Source organism: Mercenaria mercenaria, chromosome 1 (assembly GCF_021730395.1).
Source record: "Mercenaria mercenaria strain notata chromosome 1, MADL_Memer_1, whole genome shotgun sequence".
Classification (NCBI taxonomy): Eukaryota; Metazoa; Mollusca; class Bivalvia; order Venerida; family Veneridae; genus Mercenaria; species Mercenaria mercenaria.
The window spans coordinates 61,831,191-61,855,647 of record NC_069361.1 but is presented as its reverse complement, the minus strand read 5'-3'; the positions used below and the strand labels follow the sequence as shown (position 1 = coordinate 61,855,647).

The following is a 24,457-nucleotide window of genomic DNA, read 5'->3' as shown; positions in this document are numbered from 1 at the left end:
AAGGACGGACGAAGACCATTCCTATAACCCCCAACCACTTGTGGTGGGGGATTAATCAGAAAGCCGGCGCAAGGGTGAGTCCAATAGCTCTACCTATTCTTTGAATAGTCAAGCTAACAAGAGCTGTCAGTGGACAGCGCACTCGACTATTCTCAGTGCTTGATAGTATAATATAAGCAAGGAGTAAAATTTTAATATTACAGCATATTAAGCATATTCTAAGTCGAAAAGGGGCCATAATTATCAGACTGGGGTCATGATGGTAAACAAGTATGCAAAATATGAAAGCAATATCTCAATGGACTTTGAAAATATTTGGGGTGGTACGCAAACTAACATTTATTCTAATTCGAAAAGGGGCCATAATTCAGTCAAAATAATTGATAGAGTTGCCTCCTCCTTTTTACAGACTGGGGTCATGATGGTAAACAAGTATGCAAAATATGAAAGCAATATCTCAATGGACTTTGAAAATATTTAGGGTGGTACGCAAACTTTAACATTTGTGTGACGCTCAAGCTCACGCTCACGCCGGGGCGAGTGGGATAGCTGCCCAATTCTTCGAATAGTCAAGCTAAAAAGCAATCATCAAATTAATTCACTGTTTGCTTTAAATAGCCCATATGTAGGTCAAAAAATAAGATTTCACCATCCCTGCAGGGGCAGGAATTAAAGGTATTTCCCAGTAATTTGTTTCCTTTAATACATTCTTATATTTGCAAAAAAGAAAAATAGTTGGAATAACTGTTCAAATGACACAAATTCAAAAGATATGGCTGTTTAATATGAGGAAACATCAAAATTTAATATTAACTGAGTGATAATATTTGAATGCACACATGTATATGGGACAAACTGTGCAAATATACAATACATATTATGTAACTGTAGAGGAATAGAATTCATATTTCTGAATTAATTTAAGATTCTCATTTTTGCCCCTTTCATCACTGACACTTGAGCTGCTGGCTGAGGATGATGGCCTGTCAGAACTTGGTCTTACAGTGGAAAGTATTCTTGAACACTGCTTGTGCTTTTCCTCCGACATGGAGGAGTAATACATAATAGACTGAATGTTTTTGTGGCCGCTAATTTGCATGATGTCTGTAGGTGCGATTCCAGAGTCACGAAGTTTCTGGACAAGGTGCTTGCGGGTTGAATGATAGGTCAATCTTTTACTTTCATCGAGCCCTCCATCAGCAGCCATTATCTTCAATAAACTGCCAAGTTTCTTTTCTCCAAGCTTTATTTTCATGAACCAAGTGTTATCGTCAATTGTCTGGGTGCTTGTGCGAGGTGCGATATAAAAAGGATGATCTGGTTCACAAAATGTTTGCGGCCATTTACTCTTGTACAATTTGTACATTTCCACTGGACAGCATTTGGAATCATCAGCAGTTGCGAAGATTTTTGGTGTAATCTGTCGCACATCATGGATGTTACTTCCGGTTCTTGTTTTCGTTTGCAGTCGGGAGGTATTCAATGCCATCTGTTCCAGTTTCTAGCTGAATGTCTCCCCATCTGAGGAAATAAAATAATACGTACATTTAAAAAAGTGTGAATTTTGTGCTTATTTGATGAGAAATACAATTTGAAAGTTTCAAGATGAATGTATTTTGGAAAATCAAAAGAAGAAAGGTATATTTTGTAATAGGTAAGAGAACTTGTTTATGATAGTTTAGTATATCATGTAGTTAAGGTAGCGGACCTGTAATTACAGTCAGTAATTTTAAAATTCTATCCCCAAAAAACCATTGTTTTTGCTTGAGATGCAATTGCAGCTAAAGAATATCGAAAAATGAAATTTCCCAATGAAATCACTGGGACACTACCTTAACAAATGAATGAAGACACCAGCAAAATTACATGTATCATTTTAATGATTGATATGATTCTTTTTTTAAAAGATTTTCAACACATTTGTAGAAAATAAAAAAGGATTTATAGGAGGTTGGAGACAATGATTTAGCTATTATTTTACTATGACCTTTGTACTAGGTATTAGTTGAAACATTAACTTTAATATAAATGAGAAAATTTATTTAACATGCATATTGAAAGATCACTCTTGTATACAGACGATTACCGTTTATGATGTTATGACATTTTTTGACTTGTGATTATGCCACTCGATAAAATATAACATTAGAGATTCAGGTGTCAGGCTTTTTTCCCCATTAATATTTTAGGAAGTGCCACAAACACCAGTGGAATTGGAAAAACGCACAGTCACGGAAATTGTCTTAATTTGGAAAATTTGCAAATTATCAAATTTTGTGTAAAGATATTGTGTAAAAATATCAATTCATTGTGTTTCAGCAATTGTTCAGCAGTATAACAGTTACTATTTTTTAAATAAAATGTGCTTGTTTAAATCAGCAAAACTATTTAAAGGTCCAATACTAAGGAAAGTGAACATTTTAATTTCTTTTAAAAAGCACAGAAACTATTTCATTTTATTGGAAAATGAAAGTTGGTATGTAGTAATTCGAAATAAATCGCAGTATATGTACAATTATTTTTCTATGAAGTATGAAGAAAGTTAAAAAGACCTGGGGGGTCATTCTGTCGATTCATTGAAATTTCAACATAATACACACACATTTCTTTGAGTTCCAAAGACCTTCTGTAAATTTTGACCTGCCAATCTTCATTATTTAGTGTCTTGCAGAAGTCTATGCACTGGCTATGAAAAAAATTGCCAACTCACTTTCCCTTAGTAATGGACCTTTAAAAACAGCAAAAACCATAAATTTGGAATTTTGAATTCAGAAACAGGGAAAAAAGGTAACTGTTTTGCTTGGAGATTACCGTACCTCCTTTTACTGGAGGTAGATTCTTAGGGGAAAAATGTCCAGAAAAAAAATGACTTTACATCCGGTTTTTTATTCCCCTTTGCACAAATATGGAGCTATTTTTTCTTCAAATCACAGGCCTAGGCCCCTTTCCTTAGTAAAAAGAAACCCGATTTCCTATGCACCTTTTTTTTTATGTAGTCAAATTTTTTAATTTAAATGTTTTGCTAACACAAAATCACATCAGCCCGCTAGTGACATGATAATGTTGAATATATTTCATTGATCGAGTTGTGTACTAATAATAATTTATAAAATATAATTATACATTGAATTTCAGTTTCTTCTTTTCCCGTAATAATTATTAAATGTCTGAAAATGCATAATGCTACTTTTTTATCATTATTCGGTAATTGACAACTTTGTAGTTAGTACAAAATGCTCCTGTAGTTCAATTGGTAAAACGCCTCTGGTGAAGCTTTATATACTTGACTAAGAGGAATTCTGAGTTCAAATCTCAGTGGGAGCATTTTGTCATTGATCCACAAAGATTTGTCTGTAAACTTTAAATTTAGTATTAAAAATCATTGTATTTATTTAGTATTAGGTTATTTATACCTCAAGTCATAATTTTCCTTGGTTCCTCTTAAGCCAAACAGGATACAGTTGTTCATCCAGACTGTGTTTACTAAAAAGAGCATTTGCATTCTTCCCACCAAGGATTTCTTTTTGATACAACAGGTCAATCTCATGGTCAGAAATTGGACTGGATTTCATTGGCTTATTTCCTTTCCCAAGGCGCTTTAGTGACTTTTGTTTAGCATGCACTGCATCTCTAGTTAACTGAAAGGCATTTGTCTGCTCGGGTATTTTTGCCGTCTTAATTTTCGGTCAATGCTTGAAACCATGTTTCGAATGGTGCATGGCTCATATTCCTCGCCAGTGGGCTTCCTTACTGACAGAATAAAATTTGCCAAATATTCGTCTAACACATCTGGTTCAATTTCTGTAATGTCCTTATTTTCCCCTTTGGTGGCTAAAATCTTTGAAATTTTGTTACATCTGCCAGAGTCTTTTTCAGGGTGTTCTTGTTTTCTTCATTTTCTATTAATTTCCTTACATCATCAGATGAGATATCCCTGAATTCTGCTTGTTTAGTTGAGGGTTCTGTCTCAATAATTGCTGTAGGTTCTTCAGTTATCATGTAAGAGTGGTTTTCCTGGTTAGTGTCAATAGTGATCAAGTTGTTTTGGGATAATTCCTGAACAAGCGTGTTAGTATTTTGGCTGTTAGTATTAGTATCAGTAGGAATTTCTTGAGCAACTGATTCAACTGGTATTTCTAAATGTTGGGAAGTACTGGGAATATCATTTGGAGAATTGTGTATTTCATTTGTTTCATTCTCATTCATGTCATTGAACAACATATCAATATCAAAACCATGCACATTCATAAAGTCAGCATTGGTCATTTCTGCTACAACTGTGGTTGTTTTGTTTTCAGGCACAGTGTTGTGCATATTTGCAATGTGAGCCGAGTACAGATCTTCCCAAATCAGGTCAAATGTCCCCTGACTTAAATCCAGGGACATCTCTCCAGTATGAATTGACAGCCGACACTATTGTTTGTTATTGTTTACTACTAGTTGCTCATATACTACAGGCGCTTGCTTCGGGTCAAAATGTATAATGATTGAAATTATTGAGAATTGACATAAGAAAACAGAACAAAAATCAGATAAACACAATTTTATTTCATTTTTTTTTTCATCCAAAAGTGGAATCTGTAATAAAATACATTTAAAACATGATAATATGTGTTTTGAACGCCGCAAATTCTGGAACTTTGCGACGCTTGACAAAAGAAGTCCGGCTAGTCATGTGACCAACTGACGTAGATCAAGATCATGTGATCAAGTACCGTAGATCAATAAAAATATATGGCACCCTATTATCGGATCGAAATTGATACAAGTTACAGGATAAAAGACTTTATTCTCATACTTTATTTCCACAATAACTGTTACATATTTTCACTTAAACATCCACTGTTTGGAAACTACAAATCGGAATCACACCAAACTTGGTTTGTTTGTAGAATCCTCATGTTATTAATGATTATATATATCAAATTTCACCAAAAAATACAATGTACTGTTTTCATTTAATTGGAAATACACTGTGTCTCTATACAGTGGTATTTTAGTGCACTGCAAATTTATTGTTTAATTAGCAGAAAAAATAGCAGATCTTAAGCTTATTCTTAGACATCGTCCATAATAACAGAACCTGTTCTGTTATTTTTTCTTGTTAAGATATATGTATTTTTCACTAAGTCAAATACCATAAATCTGGTCTGGTTTAGTGAAATCCCAAATCGAGTACATATGGACGATACCAATTTCAGACAGAACAACGGATGGACTGACAGATGGAAAGACAAGGGCAACTCCAAGTGACCCCCAGAAAATTTTTGGGGCACAAAAAATATTCTTAGAATGACTTCAAACCTTATTTCCGTAATTAGAAGGGTCAAGACTAAGTGCCAATTGTCGATTCTTGGTCCCTCTTATCTCTGCTGGCAACACACTCCTGTAGGTCAGGTCGAAGTCATCTGAAAATGTTTGTTAATGAGTAAAGTACCTGATAATCAAATTTCAATATTTGTTCAGCAACACAAAAAGATGACTGCTCTTTATCCTTGACACTACACTACTGGGAAATAATCTGCATAACCTTAAATAAACTGGCTATTTGATCTAAAAATGCATGGGTTAAAGTTGTCTCATATTTGTGTCATGTGTTCAACGTAGAGGATAAAAGCTAAGGAAAAATACTGTATGCACACTCTTATTAACACTGTTAAGTGTAGCTCAAAAACAGGCATATAATAAAGGCAAGTGTCTAAGCTCTATTTTGGTACCAATGTTATTTTTTTTTATTACAACTGACCAAGATATGATGGATTATCTTCTACATGGTGGTTTTATATATAATAACTGGTTGCCAAAGAAACACTGAAATCTTATATGTTAACAAGAGGGTCATGATGACCATGGATCGCTCACCTGAGTAATATGAGCCACATGTTTCAAATGGCAAACTGATGCTAAAATATAAAGAAAGTAGGTCAGTAGGTCATATTCATGGTCACTGAGAGTCAGTTTTAAGAATTGTTTGTAAAACTGTATGTCATTCGAATTTCAAGGCTGTATCTTAAAAAAACAAGTAGGTCAGGGCGGGGCCTCTTTTCACCCCAGGCGTATAATTTGAACAATCTTGTAAGAGATCCACTATGCAATGCTACACACCAAATATCAAAGGCCTAGGCCTTGAACTTTAGGACAAGAAGAATTTTTTTTTTCCTATATAAGTCTATGTTAAACTTGGGACTCCCAGGGCAGGGCCTCTTTTCATCCCAGGGGCATAATATGAACAATTTTGGTAGAGGAACACTAGGCAAGGCAACATACCAAATATCAAAAGCCTATGCCTTACAGTTTCAGGCAAGAGGATTTTTAAAGTTTTTTTCCTATATTAAAACTTGAGACCACCCAGGGCAGGTCCTTTTCACCCATGGGTAATAATTTGAACAATTTTGGTAGAGGACCACAAGGCAATGCTACATACCAAATATCAAAGGCCTAGGTCTTGTGGTTTTAGACAAGATGATTTTTAAAGCTTTTCCCTATATAAGTCTATACAAAACTTGGGACCCCTTGGGTGGGGCCTCTTTTCACCCCCAGTGACATAATTTGAACAACCTTCATAGAGGACCATTAGATGATGTCACATGCCAAATATCAAGGCTCTAGGTTTTGCGATTTTGGACAAGAAATTCTTTTAAGTTTTTCCTTTTGGTTGCCATGGCAACCAGAGTTCTGCACGGAATTCAATTTTTTGAACAATTTTGAAAGGGGACCATCCAAGGATCATTCCTGTGAAGTTTGGTGTAATTCTGCCCAGTGGTTTTCAAGAATGATTCTTTAAGAAAATGTTGACGGACGGACGATGCACGACGGACATAGAGCGGTCACATGATGTAAGTTTTTATGAACATTTTTTATTTTATTTTCAGACAGTTGGTACCTATGACGCGCTCGACTATTCGAAGAATTGATTGAAGAATGGGGTCAAAATATTTCCATAGATTTTCAGACAAAAGAAACAAGAGCTGTCTGATGACAGCGCGCTCGACTATTCGAAGAATTGATTGAAGAATGGTGTCAAAATATTTCCACGGATATTCAGACAAAAGAAATAAATAGATTAGACAAACAATGTTCCTGTATTACTTTGATTTCGATAAGTCTTGCACTAAATGGCAATATATGAGCCAATTTCAAAGTCCAACAAGAGCACTGCCTTGCGGGTGCTGACGCTCATCTGATTTTTTTTGTATAATAGAAATATTGTCCTACCCATGATTTTCTAAGTCTAAAAAGGGCCATCATTCTTGCAAAAAGCAGGATAGAGTTATGTTTCTTGATGTACAGTGTCCACTTATGATGGTGAAAAACTGTTGCAAGTTTTAAAGCAATAGCTTTGATAGTTTATGAGAAAAGTATACTTAAACATAATACTCAACCAAGAAAATGATTTTCTAAGTCCAAAAGGGGCAATAATTATTGCAAAAAGCAGGATGGAGTTATGTTGCTTGCTGTACAGGGTCAGCTTATGATGGTGAACAAGTGTTGCAAGTTTCAAAGCAATAGCTTTGATAGTTTAAGAGAAAAAGTTCACCTAAACATAAAACTTAACCAAGAAATCTGATATTTTCTAAGTCCAAAAGGGCCATAAATCTTGCAAAAAGCAGGATGGAGTTATGTTTCTTGATGTACAGGTCAGCTTATGATGGTGAACAAGTGTTGCAAGTTTTAAAGCAAAAGCTTTGATAGTTTAGGATAAAAGCTGACCTAAACATAAAACTTAACCAAGAAAACTGATTTTCTAAGTCCAAAAGGGGCAATAATTCTTGCAAAAAGCAAGATGGAGTTATGTTTCTTGATGTACATGGTCTGCTTATGATGGTAAACAAGTATCCAAGTTTCAAAGCAATAGCTTTGATAGTTTAGGAGAAAAGTTGACCTAAACATAAAACTTAACCAAGAAATCTGATATTTTCTAAGTACAAAAGGGGCCATAAATCTTGCAAAAAGCAAGATGGAGTTATGCTTCTTGCTATACTGGGTCAGCTTATGATGGTGAACAAGTATTCCAAGTTTCAAAGCAATAGCTTTGATAGTTTAGGAGAAAAACTGACCTAAACATAAAACTTAACCAGGCAACGCCGACGCCGACGCCGACAACCGCTCAAGTGATGACAATAACTCATCATTTTTTTTCAAAAAATCAGATGAGCTAAAAAGGGCCATAATTCATTCAAAATAGTTATGTACTCTTGCCTACAGATGGAAATCATAATGATAAACAAGTGTTCAAAGTTTAAAAGCCATATGTCAAATAGTTTTGACAAAACATGGACTTGTATGGAAACAGAACCAATTTCAAAGTCCAAAATGGGCCATAATTCAGCCAAAATAGATGACAGAGTTATGTTCTCTTTCCTACAGATAGAGACTATTATACTAAACAAGTGATAAAAGTTTCAAAGCCATATGTCAAACACTTTACAAAAAATATGAACTGGTACGAAAAACTTAACCAAGATTTCTCAGTCAAAAAGGGCCATAATTCAGCCAAAATCCTTGATGGAGTTATGTACTCTTGCCTATAACTGGACATGGTGATGGTTAACAGATGTTGAAAGTTTCAAAGCTTTATCTCAAAAGACTTTGTCAAAATATGAACTGGTACGAAATATTAACCCAGATTTCTAAGTCAAAAAGGGCCATAATTCAGCCAAAATCCTTGATGGAGTTATGTACTCTTGCCTATAACTGGACATGGTGATGGTAACCAAGTGTTGAAAGTTTCAAAGCTTTATCTCAAAAGACTTTGTCAAAATATGAACTGGTACGAAAAACTTAACCATGATTTCTAAGTCAAAAAGGGCCATAATTCAGTCAAAATCCTTGATGGAATTATGTGCTCTTGCCTATAACTGGACATGGTGATGGTGAACAAGTGTTGAAAGTTTCAAAGCTTTATCTCAAAAGACTTTGTCAAGATGTGGACTGGTACGAAATATTAACCCAGATTTCTAAGTCAAAAAGGGCCATAATTCAGCCAAAATCCTTGATGGAGTTATGTGCTCTTGCCTATAACTGGACATGGTGATGGTAAACAAGTGTTGAAAGTTTCAAAGCTTTATCTCAAAAGACTTTGTCAAAATATGAACTGGTACAAAAAACTTAACCATGATTTCTAAGTCAAAAGGGGCCATAATTCAGCCAAAATCCTTGATGGAGTTATGTGCTCTTGCCTATAACTGGCCATGATGATGGTAAACAAGTGTTGAAAGTTTCAAAGCTTTATCTCAAAAGACTTTGTCAAAATGTGGACTGGTACGAAAAACTTAACCCAAGGTGTGACGCCGACGCCGACGCCGACGCCGTGGTGAGTAGGATAGCTCTACTTATTCTTCGAATAGTCGAGCTAAAAAATGGATTAAACAAAAAATGTTCCTGTATTTGTGGATTTCGATTAGTCTTTCACTAAATGGCAATGTGTGACCATGATGGCAAACATGTTAAGTTATATGTTAGGCAAAATATGGACTTGTATAAAAAATTTAACTAATTTCCAAGTCCAAAAAGGGTCATAATTCAGTCAAAATAGTTGACAGAGTTATGTACACTCGCCTACAGATGGAAATCATGTTAATATACTAGTGTTAAAAGTTTCAAAGCCACAGTTCAAATAGTTTTGACAAAAATTTCAAAGTCCAAAAAGGGCCATAATTCAGCCAAAATAGTTGTCAGAGTTATGTACTCTTGCCTACAGATGGAAATCATATTGATAAACAAGCGTTTAAAGTTTAAAAGCCATATGTCAAATAGTCTTGACAAAACATGGACATATACGAAAACAGAACCAATTTCCAAGTTCAAAAAGGGCCATAATTCAGCCAAAAAAGATGACAGAGTTATGTACTCTTGCCTATTGATAGAGACTTTAATACTGAACAAGATATAAAAGTTTCAAAGCCATATGTCAAACACTTTACACAAAATATAAACTGGTACGAAAAACTTAACCAAGATTTCTAAGTCAGAAGGGGCCATAATTCAGCCAAAATGCTTGATGGAGTTATTTACTCTTGCCTACAACTGGACATGGTGATGGTAAACAAGTGTTGAAAGTTTCAAAGCTTTATCTCAAAAGACTTTGTCAAAATGTAGACTGGTACGAAAAACTTAACCAAGATTTCTAAGTCAAAAAGGGGCAATAATTCAACCAAAATGCTTGAGGAGTTATGTACTCTTGCTGATGGTAAACAAGTGTTGAAAGTTTCAAAGCTTTATCTCAAAAGACTTTGTCAAAATATGAACTGGTACTAAAAACTTACCAAGATTTCTAAGTCAAAAGGGGCCATAATTCAGTCAAAATGCTTGACAGAGTTATGTACTCTTGCCTATAACTGGACATGGTGATGGTAAACAAGTGTTGAAAGTTTCAAAGCTTTATCTCAAAAAACTTTGTCAAAATGTGGACTGGTACGAAAAACTTAACCAGGGTGTGACGCCGACGCCGTGGTGAGTAGGATAGCTCTACTTATTCTTCGAATAGTCGAGCTAAAAAACTGTCTAGGGGGTGCATGGTAAACCTTATTGGCCCAGACCTACATTCCTGTAAAGTTCTGGTGAATCTGGCCTAGTTGTGTTGGAGGAGATGTTGTCTGAAGCAACTGTTGACATACATCTGACAGACTCAAGAAACTTGGTGATGGGGAAAATCTCATATTGATCTCAGGCGAGTTAAAATTTGATTGAATTCCATTAAGTATAGCAAAAGTAATTTAAAGCAAAATCCTTTATGACACTAGAGGTCCTGGAGGTCAGGGTCATCAATTACCAATCTGGTAGCATAAGAGCTTTTTCATATTATAAATGATGGAAAGTGATTATTTATTATGTATTATTGGGACTATACAGTAAAGCAAAGTTCACAAAAGACAGCCAGTCTGTACCTGACTAAAACATTTTTTTTTCTTTTCCAAGACTTTCTAAAATTTTACCTGACATGCTAGGCAGTCTGATATATTTCTGGAACTCTGGTAAAGATATACTATGAAATCATTATTATTCCAGGGGGATTAATTTTCGTGAATTTTGTGGTTCAGCCCAACCACGAAATTAAGTCCCAACGAACAAATTGTGCCCAATATTATGTAAATTGTACTCTATGTGGCCAAAAAAGACACCATAACTATCCGATCTGGTCCGTAGTTGTGTGCATGCGGACGTACTGAACGGCAGCGTAGATTGGAAATTTGGTAACCATGGTAGCGCTGTCTGACACATATAGGTTTCACATGTAAGAACAAAATGATATACTAGATCTATTCCTGTGGAAATTATTTATTTTTTTTTTTCAAATATTGAATATCCACAAATTTACATCCCAATGAAACAACCGTTTAGGCCAAAACCATGAAATTTCGTGCCCACGAAATTAAATGATTTCACAGTATGTAGTTATAATCAGTCTAAAACCATTATCTTAGAAAACACTATCTGGCTATTACAATCATGAATTATCTGATAACCTATTCATCTCACCTTCTATAACCAATGTTGAGTCAACTGCTGTATCCCCATGATAGGAAAACTTTCTCCATGAATGAGTAACTGTTCTTGCATCATTCACTTGTACTATTACACTGTCTGCACTACTACTGGTACCTCCAAAACTGTTTTCACTGTTGCTTGGGGAGAAAAAAGATCTTTGGAGTCCTTGAATTCCACGAGCTGCCAAAACATATTCTAAAGTTTGCCTTGGGCTTTCACTAATGGCAGGACAGTTGAGTGCTTGGCTATTATTGAGTAATGGACTAGCTTTGCTGCCACTGAAGGCAAGCTGCCGTTGTACATGAACACCTGGGGATATCACATGATTATGTGGATGGGATAATAATTCAGCCCCACTAGAAGACTTTGTTTTCAGAGATACTTTTGGCACACTAGGACACATGAAACTATAACTGTTATCTTCACTATCATCTGAGTCAAAGTTATACAAATCTTTTGTTGTATGTATGTCAGTAGTACTACAACCTGTGCGGACACGCCGACTTGTTGATTGTGCTGCGATGTTCTGTGATGGAGAGGTAGGTACAAGGAGACTTTGACACTCAAACCATTTGTCACCTGAATGAATAGGGCTTTTTTGATTCTGAGATATTGTATTTTTTGGAGACTTGGGGCATCTGATACGATCAACCCTACCAGTCAAATCTTGCTTGCCACCTGATGTATTTTCCTTCTGAGATTCTCGGCATCCTCCAAGGACCGTTTCCCCAAAAGTATCACCAGGGTCATTTTTCACATTTGTCCCATTTGTTTGATTGTCTTGAGCACTGACATCATTACACAAAGGCACAGGCGTATAAAAAGCACCAGTGTTCCAACTAAATTCTTTATTTGCCTCAGGAGAAGTACATACCAGGTCCTTACTCTTTTCATTACATAGATTTTCTTTCACTTTAGATATTGATGAATTGTCAATAACTGGTCCCTTCAATTTGGACTGAATTCCATCCAAGTCAATGTGAAGGGCAACAATTGAATCCCCTGTATTGAGAATGACCTGGCCGTCACATTTTAGTTGGACTCGTGGGGTGAACACAGGAAATGGTGGAGTAAGTTCATATTTTGTGTGGAAACAAAAACTGTGCTTTAAACATAGTGTATGGTCATCTGGGCCTGAAACAGAAATGGTACAGCGAACATAGTGTATGGTCATCTGGGCCTGAAACAGAAATGGTACAGCGAACATAGTGTATGGTCATCTGGGCCTGAAACAGAAATGGTACAGCGAACATAGTGTATGGTCATCTGGGCCTGAAACAGAAATGGTACAGCGAACATAGTGTATGGTCATCTGGGCCTGAAACAGAAATGGTACAGCGAACATAGTTTATGGTCATCTGGGCCTGAAACAGAAATGGTACAGCGAACATAGTGTATGGTCATTTCAACCCAAAACATAAACCTGAAACTTGACCTGAGACTCGCCCAACAGTTTTTCAAACAAAGTGGACAATCATCTGGATCTGAAACAAGAACTGTTCTTCAAACAGTGTACAGTCCTCTGGAGCTGCAACAGAAAGTGTGCTTCAAAGGGAGATTATTTTGTACTAAAAAGCAGTCGGAGTTATGGGACTTGTTATTTCAACTTCTTCATGAATCAACTGGTTAATTTAAGATTCCAATAAAATATCTCAATTGGTTTCAGAGCTATTTAAGGTAAACAATTATTTTGCCAATAACCAGCTTGAAGACTTTGATATTTATATACTTGGTCCGTTCATAATATAGACACATCATTTCTTGTATGCAGTCCCTGTTTTGGCAGTTGCTCTGCCTCCCTGAATGTGGGAAATCCATAGTAGGCGGAACAATGAATACTCATTAATTTTGTATTATTTTATGATAAAGTGGGGTTACAACTTCACATGTTGATAAATATTTATGGAAAGTTTGGAAAAAAAATTTAAACAGGAGTGCCAGACTGTCACAAAATACGCCCGTCATCGAACTTGGCCTAATTCAAGGGGCATAATCCAAATAATCCAGGAGTGCCTAGGGCGATTTAGGTGGTTATCATACTTGGCCGAGATACTATAAGTGTGTGAAGTTTCAATCCATTCCCACAAGTGGTTACTGAGATATCAGCTTACATATAAAAACTTAACCAAATCAGGACGCCGATGCCGATGCAGACGCTGACGCCGACACCAACACACAGGCAAGTCCAATGAGTATATGCTCAGGGGTTCCATTTGACCCGGGACCCCGGGAGATTTTCAAAAGACGCTCAAAGGACCCGGCAGAATACTTGCCTGTGCGTCCTTCGGGACCCGGGGGCATTTTCCTTTGATAATCCTTTCTCTTATCATTAATTTCCTTCAGTAAAAGTATTCCACGATAGACACGTGTATTCAAAATAAACACTCGCGGTCATGCTCTCCTTCCTTTGATCTCTGCTAAATCCCGCCCTTTCTCCTGTAGACATGTCTCGCTGATTTTTTATCAGCAAGTTACGTCTCGGCGAGTGCACATAGGTAACAAGAAATGAATGAAGTATTGAAATTAATTGATAAAGCGAATCCTGTGTGCTGTCAAAAAAGGCGCCAATTATTAAATTATCGTAAGCTGCTGATTAACAAGCATGTGAAAAGTGCCCTGCAAGATTTTTTCATGCCAACTTTAAATTAGACCATTGTTTAGTGACCATATCGTAATTTCAACAAGAAACTTCACAAATTTTGATGAATTTCGAAAGCAAAAATAAGTTTAGAATGTCCGTTCACGGGTCTAATTACTCCCGATGTCATATGCATATTTCCAAAATTCCTAAAAAAAAAACCTGACTTTCAATGCAGTTTTTTATGATAAGTAGCATCATTATTTGAGGAACTATTGCTGATTTAGCTTTGTTTGCCAAATAAACTGAGCAAAAACTACTTTCTGATGACATTCTGAAAGTGTAACAGTATTCGGATAGTACATTTTGGATACATTTTTCTAGAATGTTATAGCACTGTTCTGTTATTAAAAATGAAATGAAATATTGAAGAAAAACCTAATTAAAATAACATGAATTTTGATAAATATTAGTTTACAATATGAGACTATATGACCTGAGACTGACATTTTTATTATGCTGTAACATGATCTTGGGTTTATTGTTTTCTTAGGTAAAGATCTACGTATGTATTACTGAATAAAAAATATAGTAAATTATATTGATGTGTTGGGACAGGACTCCTGTATTTTGGAAAAGGACCCTTCAAAATTTGGGCCCAAGGGTCCTGGGACTCTTGGGTTTTCGGGTCTAGTGGAACCCCTGTATGCTGGTTAATAAAAGTTGCGACAGAGTTCAAAGGGATGACAAAAAAGATCAGCCATTAAAGCGTTTTTGAGCTGTACTACACATCTGTACTGGTTCAACATTTGCATACATACTCAAATCTGTTTTCATGTCTCACAAATCAGCAGTGACACTTTAGTCTTTTTAACTGATTGGGACCAGTTAACCTACATTTTCTCTCTCTGAAAGTTAACTGAATCCGAGGATATAGAGTTAGTGTGCATTAAGGGATATTATTAAACTCAGAACTGTTGATTTTCCCATACATGAGACCTGCTACGATAAAAGTTTGTATTATAAATTATTATATGAGAATTTATACAACACAATATACCACACCAATTACTACAAAGCACCTAGCAGTATGAACAAGTGAATGAAGTATTGCCATGCAATACAAAGTCCCCTACTGGAAGGCACCTAATTTTCTCTACTGCAGTATAACATAATGAACTGATCAATCAATGCTGTATAAACAATATTGTACTATATATACAATATGTTATAACAAAACACTTGGATTAAAATTTGTATATATAAAATCCCTATAGTGGTGTTCATATATTTTTTGACTGATTATCAAAAAGGTATCATACAAGTTATTTATAGTAAAACAAGAGGGCCAAGATTGCCCTAAGTCGCTCACCTGAGTAACACACCATAACAGTGTAAACTAGTTTTACCCGGTGATTTCATGGAGACGAATATTCTGACCAATTTTCATTAAGATTGGACCAAAAATGTGGCCTCTTGAGTGTAAACAAGCATTTTCTTTGATTTGACCTAGTGACCAACCTTTTTTACCCCATATTCGAACTTGTCTAAAATTTCATGAAAACAAACATTCTGACAAAGTTTCGGGAAGATTGGAACAAAAAAGTGGCCTCTAGAGTGTATACAAGCTTTTCCTAAGATTTGACCTAGTGACCTAGTTTCTGACACCACGTGAACCAGATTTGAAATCGTCCAAGACTTCATGATAACATTCTGACCAAAATTTATGAAGATAGAAACAAAAATGTGTCCCCTGGGGTGTAAACAAGCTTATACTTTGATTTGACCTGGTGACCTAGTTTTTGACTCCACATGAACTGGATAAAAATTCATATGATATTTCATGCAGACAAACATTCTGACCAAGTTTCATGCACATGAAATGAACAAGAGTGTTAACAAGCTTTTCCTTTGATTTGACTGGGTGACCTAGTTTTTGACCATGGCCAGGCCATATGACCCAGTTTCAAACTTGGCCTAGGAATCATCAAGATAAATATTCTGACCAAGTTTCAAGAAGATAGGGTCATAAATGTGGCCTAAAGTGTGTTAACAAGTTTTTCCGTTGATTTGACTTGATGACCTAGCTTCTGAGCCCATATGACCCAGTTTCAAACTTGGCCTAGGAATCATCAAGATAAATATTCTGACCAAGTTTCAAGAAGATAGGGTCATAAATGTGGCCTAAAGTGTGTTAACAAGTTTTTCCATTGATTTGACTTGATGACCTAGCTTCTGAGCCCATATGACCCAGTTTCAAACTTGGCCTAGAAATCATCAAGATAAACATTCTGACTCAGTTTCATGAAGATAGGCTCGTAAATGAGGCCTCAAGCTTGTTAACAAGCTTTCCTTTGATTTGACCTGATGACCTAGTTTTTGACCCAACATGACCCAGTTTTGATCCAGGCCTAGAGATCATCAGGATAATCATTCTGTGCAAGTTTTATCAAATCAAAGCAAAAATGAAACCTCTATATGGCTGAAAGGGTCAAAGTAGAAAATTTTGCCCCTTTCAGGGGCATTAACTCTGGAACCAATGATGGAATCTAGCAGGTTTTCGAAAGGAACTGAGATCTTATTGTGACTTAAGTTGTGTGTAAATGTAGTTAAAATCAAATATAAAATGTCACTTCTATCGTCTTCACAAGGTAAATTTTACCAAATTCTGGTCTTTTTTCAGGGGCCGTAACTCCGGAACCTATGATTGGATCTGACAGATTCATCATGGAATCCAAGATTTATTGTTGCTGAAGATATTTTGCCAGTTTGTATCAAATCAAATCATAAATGAAGTCTCTATATGACTGCAAAAGCCAAATTAGCAAATATTGGCCCTTTAAGGGGCCATAACTCTGGAACCCATGATGGGATCTGGCCAGTTTTCGAAAGGAAGCGAGATTTTATGCCAATACAAGTTGTGTGCAAGTTTGATTAAAGCTGATTGCAAAATGTTGTCTCTATCAAGTTCACAAGCCAGAAAAAGCAAATTTTGGCCCTTTAAGGAGCCATAACTCTGCAACCTATGATGAAATCTGGCCAGTTTTCGAAAGGAATCGAGATATTATGCCAATACAAGTAGTGTGCAAGTTTGATTAAAGTAGATTGCAAAATGTTGTCTCTATCGTGTTCACAATCCAAAACAAGAGGACCATGATGGTCCTGAATTGCTCACCTGTCCCCACATGACCCAGTTTTGAACTGAGTATGACGTAGTTTTTTAAGGCTTTCAAGTGACCTTTGATGAAAAAGTGGGAGAAAAGTAGGAGCCTCTGATATAAAAAAGTAGGAGAAAAGTAGGAAAAAGGTAGGAATCTGATGATAAATAGTAGAAACTTAGAGAACAAACTCACCTGTTTCAGAACAAAAGTATCACTGGCGCACCTCACCGGCGAAGTGCATAGCGCCAAGAGGGGGTAGGTTTTGGAGGGGGGCCTCTGTCCAGGGTTGAGTGGGTCTCTCCCTCAATGTTTTTTATATAATGTCTAAGTCCTGAATTATTGGAGGGATACTCCCCTCCTTTTAGGGGTGAGGATGGCGGATCAGGGTGCTGTCCCCCTGGAAAATATTGAAATACAGGTATGAAATGGTGGGGCTTTGGTGCATTTTTTTTTTTAAATTTTGAGGTATGGGCGGAGGTATCCACGGCATTTTAAGTAAAATGTTGCAATACAGGTATAAAATGGTGGGCTCTGGGTGCATTTTTTGGTCTTAATTTTTAGGTATGGGAAGAGGTATCTCAGTTATTTTAGGGGGGTCAGGGGGCTGTCATCCTGGAAAAGTTTTAAACACAGGTATGAAATGGTGGGCTCTGGGTGCAGTTTTTGGTCTAAATTTTGAGGTATGGGAGGAGGTATCCCAGTCATTCTAGGAGTGTCAGAGGGCTCTCCCATTGGACAATTTTGAAATACAGGTATGAAATGGTGGGCTCTGGTGCATTTTTGGTTTAACATTTTAAGTATATACTATATATATAAGAGGTATACCAGTTAATTTAGGGGGGTCAGGGGGCTGTCATCCTGGAAATTTTTTAAACACAGGTATGAAATGGTGGGCTCTAGGTGTAGTTTTGGGTCTAAATTTTGAGGTATGGGAGGAAGTATCCCAGTCATTCTAGGAGCGTCGGAGGGCTCTTCCATTGGAAAATTTTGCAATACAGGTATAAATGGTGAGCTCTGAGTGCAGTCCTTGGTCTTAATTTCTAGGTATAGGAGGAGGTATCCCAGTCATTTTAGGGGGGTCAGGGTGCTCTCCCCTGGACAGTTTTGAAATACAAGTACAAAATGATGAGCTCTGTTGCATTTTTTGGTCTTAATTTTGAGGTACTTGGAGGGGTATTTTCCTAATTTTTGGGGGGGCCAGTGTTCTCCCCCTGGAAAATTTTGAAATATAGGTATGAAATGGAGGCTTCTTGTGCACTTTTGTGTCTTGAGAAAATATTAATCCTTGGCCAAAATAGTTTGGTGCAACCTTGATTAGTATAGGTCACTTCTCAGCAAACTGGGGAGGGGTTGGGGCATTGGCACTCTTTTTCCAGCCCTGGATCTGGGCCTGATTCTTGTACATTTACTCACAATTACACAGCAGCACAATATATAAAGTTTTTCTATTTTCATGATGCTTTGAGGTCCCATTGTACATAGCTACCTGCAACCTCTTATGCTCAAATATCAAGGTCAGTATTCAACTCACATAATGAAGAGGTCATCAGCAGCATATCAAAGGTCTCTAGAGCCCCACCAGTACACCATCAGTCCTTATATTATGTAACAAAATTCATTATACAAATAGACTAACAACATTTGTTAACATATTTTTTCTTCTTTAGATACAAAAGTAGGAATAGTAGGGAGTTTTTTCAAAAAAAGTAGGAAAAAAGTAGGAACAGACCTAAAAAGTAGGGAAAGTAGAAAAAGTAGGACTACTTGAAAGCCTGTCTTTTCTATTATTTGGCATAGTGACCTAGTTTTTGAGCTCATGTGACCCAGTTTTGAACTTAATCTAGATATCATCAAGATAAAAATTCTGACTAATTTTCATCAAGATCCATTGAAAAATATGGCCTCTAGAGAGGTCACAAGGTTTTTCTATTATTTGACCTAATGACCTAGTTTTTGAAGGCACGTGACCCAGTTTTAAACTTGACCTAGATATCATCAAGGTGAACATTCTCACCAATTTTCATGAAGATCTCATGAAAAATATGGCCTCTAGAGAGGTCACAAAGTTTTTATATTTTTAGACCTACTGACCTAGTTTTGGACCATACGTAACCCAGTTTCAAACTTGACCTAGATATCATCAAGATGAACATTCTGACCAACTTTCATAAAGATCCCATGAAAAATGTGACCTCTAGAGTGGTCACAAGCAAAAGTTTACGTACAGACGGATGACGGACGCTGCGCGATCACAGAAGCAAACATCCAAAAGCAAACTTTGGCCCTTTAAGGGGCCATAACTCTGCAACCAATGATGAAATCTGGCCAGTTTTTGAAAGGAATCGAGATATTATGCCAATACAAGTTGTGTGCAAGTTTGATTAAAGTTGATTGCAAAATGTTGTCTCTATCGTGTTCAAAAGCCAAAAATAGCAAATTCTGGCCCTTTAAGGGGCCATAACTCTGGAACCAATGACTGCATCTGGCCAGTTTTCGAAAGGAACAAAGATATTATGCCAATACAAGTTGTGTGCAAGTTTTATTAAAGCTGATTGCAAAATGTGATCTCTATAGTGTTCACAAGCCAAAAAAAAATTCTATATAAGTCCACAGAAAACTCTTTACCAGGTAGAGATAGGTCAAAATACACCTAAAAATTGGATGTAACATGCATGTTGTACCACAGAAAACTGGTCTTGCTTTTTCTCTACAGCCTGTAATAAGTAAGTTACAATATAAGCTATTTATGGTAAAAACAAAGGGACATAAGTCTAAAAACAAGGGTGCCTCATGGTAGCGAACATTTATGCCAAGTAACATCAAAATCCCTCCATGCATGAAGAAGAAATGTTCCAGACAAAAGTAATTCTTGTATCTGACCTTTGGCCTCTATGTGTGACCTTGACCATCGACCTAGAGACCAGGTTCTTGTGCACACCTCTCCATCTCATAGAGGTGAACATTTGTTCAAAGTAATATTCAAATCCTGTTCTGCATGACAAAGTTATACACTGGACAGGAAAAATGTCCCATTGACCTTTGAACTCCAAGTGTGACCTTGACCTTTAAGCTAGGATTCTGGTTGATGCACATGACAGGTCGTATCATCATGGGGAACATTTATGCCAAGTAATATTAAAATCCCTTGATGGATGAGTTCTGGACCGGACAGGAAAAAAACCCTATTGACCTTTTACCTCCAATTGTGACCTTGACCTTTGAGCTCTGGGTTTTGCACAGAACACGTTGTTGTCATCATGGGGAACGTTTGTGCCAAGTAATATTAAAATACCTTCATGGATGGCAGTTATGGACCGGACAGGAAAAATGTACTGTTGACCTTTGACCTCCAATTGTTACCTTGACCTTTGGGCCAGGGGTCCGGGATTTCCGCATGACATGTCCTCTCATCATGGGGAACATTTGTGACAAGTGATATTAAAATCCCTTTATGAATGAGAGAGTTTTGGACTGGACACAAAACAGACCCTGTTCATGCCATGTTAATATTTGACTGCCAAGTGTGACCTTGACCTTTGAGCTAGGGGTTTGAAATTTGTGCAAGACACATCGTCTTATTATGAGGTACATCTGTGCAAGTAATATTAAAATCCCTACATGGATGGCAGAGTTATAGACAGGACAGGAATTTTTAGTTGGGTTTTACGTTGCACCGACACAATTATAGGTCATATGGCGACTTTCCAGCTTTTGATGGTGGAGGAAGACCCCAGGTGCCCCTCTGTGCATTATTTCATCACGAGCAGGCACCTGGGTATAACCACCGACCTTCCATAAGCCAGCTGGATGGCTTCCTCACATGAAGAATTCAACGCTCCGAGTGAGGCTCGAACCCACATCGATGAGGGGCAAGTGATTTGAAGTCAGCGACCTTAACCACTCGGCCACGGAGGCCCCTGGACAGGACAGGAAAAAAGCCCTGTTGACCTTTGACCTCAAATTGTGACCTTGACCTTTAAGCTAGGGGTCCCGATTTTGCGCATGACATGCCGTCTCATCATGGGGAACTTTTGTGCCATGAAATATTAAAATCCCTTCATGGATGACAGAGTTATGGACCGGACACAAAATTGCGGATGGACAGACGGAATGACGGACAAAGGGAAAAGCGCATTCCTATAGTCCCCGAAACTGGTTTTCAACCAGTAGGGGACTAATAAGTGCGCACATGCCACAGCAAGTCCACTAGCCCAATAAGATTAGTTTTGATGCTGCTTGATATACACACCCAATCTGTACTACACATTTGTACTGGTTCAACATTTGCATATATACTCAAATCTCTGTTTTCATGTCTCACAAATCAGCAGTGACATTTTAGTCTTTTGTATACATACAGGTAAACAAGAGGGTCATGATGACCATGGATCGCTCACCTGAGTAATATGAGCTACATGTTTCAAATGTCAAACTGATGATAAAATATTAAGAAAGTCAGTAGGTCACATTCATGGTCAATGAAATTCAGTTTTACACTTGGTGTGCAAAACTGTTTACGTCATCAAAATTGCAAGGCTGTATCTTAAATAACAAGAAAGTAGGTCAGTAGGTCAAGGTCACAGTCAAGTGACAACATATTACTTGGGGTTATCAGGTAATTATAATTAAACAGTCTTGGAAATAGGATCAGATGATTTTTAGCATTTTTTCCTATATAACTCACATTATAACTAAGTGACCCCAGGGCGGGGCCTCTTTTAACCCCAGGGGCATAATTTGAACACTTTTGGTAGAGGACTACTAGACAATGCATCATACCAAATATCAAAGCCTAGGTTGTATGGTTTCAGACAAGAAGATTTTCAAAGTTTTCCCTATATAAGTCCATATAAACCATGTGACCCCCGGGGCAGGGCCATATTTGACCCTAGGGGGATAATTTGAACAATTTTGGTAGAGGCAGGCTGTCTAGCATACCCTGACAAAAAATTAGGGCTAATTTTAGGGCAATTTGTACAAAAAAATAGGGCTAAAATTAGGAATTTGGTACAATTTTAAGAACATTTTAGGGCTAAATTAAGGAATTTTAAAATTAAAATATGGACTTTAAAGACCATGTAATGTGCTTACCTTTATGTGTTTGACATAAAAGTACAGTGAAACACCGCTCGCTCGAGGTCGCAAGGGGATGAGCAAAATGCTCGAGTTATCCATGGTTTCGAGCGACCCAAACATTGACCAACATACGAAGAAAAATTGAAGTTTGTTTTACCAATTGTCACCGAGACCATTTGCAGAGGAAACGGTGATGCGTAATAATAACACACTCGTGACATTTTTAAAAAACGTATTACAAACGTTATTTATGATAGATCGTAAATGGCACATATGAAGAAACAGCTAAGACATTTTATTTATTTGAAATACTGTAATCGAATTCGCAATTTTCTTCTCCAAATTAAGATTTCATAATTATCGTCTCATTTTTATAAAAGGCTGTATTATTTCCTTTATTCGCATGCAAACAATTGTTGAATAAAATATTAAGATCTCATAATTATCTTCTCGATCCCGCAAAAACTGTAATAATTGATAACAATTTGGATCAATAAAATTTTTCTTCCACCTTTTATCAATAATTAATCTCATTATCAGATCAAATATACCAACAAACAAACATTTAAGACAGTCGGAGAATAGACCATGCAATTCTCACGGCGTGAGAAAATTTTAAAATAACCGATACATTCTGACTGCCGAAGGTGTGAAAAATTTTGCTCGAGTTTGCCATAAGCAACAAAGAGTAAATTAATACACAGGGACCAGGTGTCATGCTCGAGCGATCGAGTTATCGATGCTCGACCCAGCCATGGTAATTTCACATAGAAAATAGAAGGAAATCGACCGGGACTACATGAATTGCTCGAGCGAGCCTGGGTGCTCGAGTCATCGATGCTCGAGGGAGCGATGTTTCACTGTAACTCACAAATAGTGCTTTATTTACAGAAAAGACGTCTACCAGCTTTCCACTGTTTTCAGCTATTGTTGGCTGTATCCTGGAAATAAACAGAAATGAGAATTAACTACTTTGACTAAAAGTACACATTAACAAGAGGGCCATGATGGCCCTATATCGCTCACCTGTTATCACTGCACTTGAGAACAAGAAGTTCCTCAGAAAAAAATATCTAAGTCCAAAGGCCAGTAACAACAAAGGGAAGAAATTTAACCAAAAAGAAAAAAACATTCTTACAAGGTACAGATATGTCAAAATACACCTAAAAATTGGAGGTACCATCCACGTTATACCACAGAAAAGTGGTCTCGGTTTTTCCCTACGGCCAATAATAAAAAAGTTACTAAATACAAGCTATTTATAGTAACGTAAAAGGAAAGTAATTAAAAAAAAAATTATTGTAAGTGAACAAAAGAAGGATCTGCCAAATAAATCTGTTGACATAAATGAAATTTCAGATCAGTATCTTCATTAGTTACGGAGATATACCCATTTTAATTTGAAACAAGAGCTCGTCGAACACGAAATACCCCCCTTGATGCATTCAGTAATTGCACAAGGAACAGAAATTATATGCTCACTGTAAACACAAATTCCATTTCCGAACACAAAACTATGCAAGTGGTCCAAATTTGAAGCCTGTACCTTCAGAAAATTGAAAGTAGGTCACTAGGTCAATCTCAAGATCAAAGTTCATTTCAGTACACAAAACTATGCTTGTGGTTCAAATTTGAAGGCTGTAGCTTGAGAAATGTGAAAGTAGGTCACTAGGTCAAAATCAAGGTCAAATTTTATTTTGGAACAAAAAACTATGCATGTGGTCCAAATTTGAAGCCTGTACCTTCAAAAATGTGAAAGTAGGTCACTAGGTCAATAACAAGGTCAAAGTTCTTTTCAGTACACAAACCTATGCATGTGATCCAAATTTGAAGGCTGTAGGTACAGAAATGTGAAAGTAGGTCACTAGGTCAAGATCAAGGTCAACTCATGTCAAGGTTCATCTTGCCACTCAAAACTATACATGTGGTCCAAATTTGAATGATGTAAGTTATGGACATGAAGATTCTAAGTTTTTCCCTGTATAAGTCTATATGATCCATATGACCTCTGGGGTGGGGCCATATTTGACCCGAGAGGGATAACTTGAACAAACTTGGTAGAGAACCATTAAATGATGCTACATTACAAATTACCAAAGCCATAGTCTTTGTGGTTTGGACAAGAAGATTTTCAAAGTTTTTCCCTATATAAGTA

General features: G+C 36.9%; 1 protein-coding gene across 1 annotated transcript in view; it reads right to left on the bottom strand.

Annotated features, from left to right (window-relative positions):
- Positions 1-24,457, bottom strand: part of LOC123536223 (uncharacterized) — a 152,973-nt gene that overhangs the window by 62,416 nt on the left and 66,100 nt on the right. Inside the window, exons 6-10 of the mRNA XM_053550207.1 lie at positions 11,479-12,621; positions 5,305-5,408; positions 3,856-4,413; positions 3,460-3,638; positions 1,444-1,521 (exon numbers count right to left, since the gene is read on the bottom strand). Coding sequence (XP_053406182.1) covers positions 1,444-1,521; positions 3,460-3,638; positions 3,856-4,413; positions 5,305-5,408; positions 11,479-12,621 — 2,062 coding nt within the window. The remainder of the gene's footprint in view (positions 1-1,443; positions 1,522-3,459; positions 3,639-3,855; positions 4,414-5,304; positions 5,409-11,478; positions 12,622-24,457) is intronic.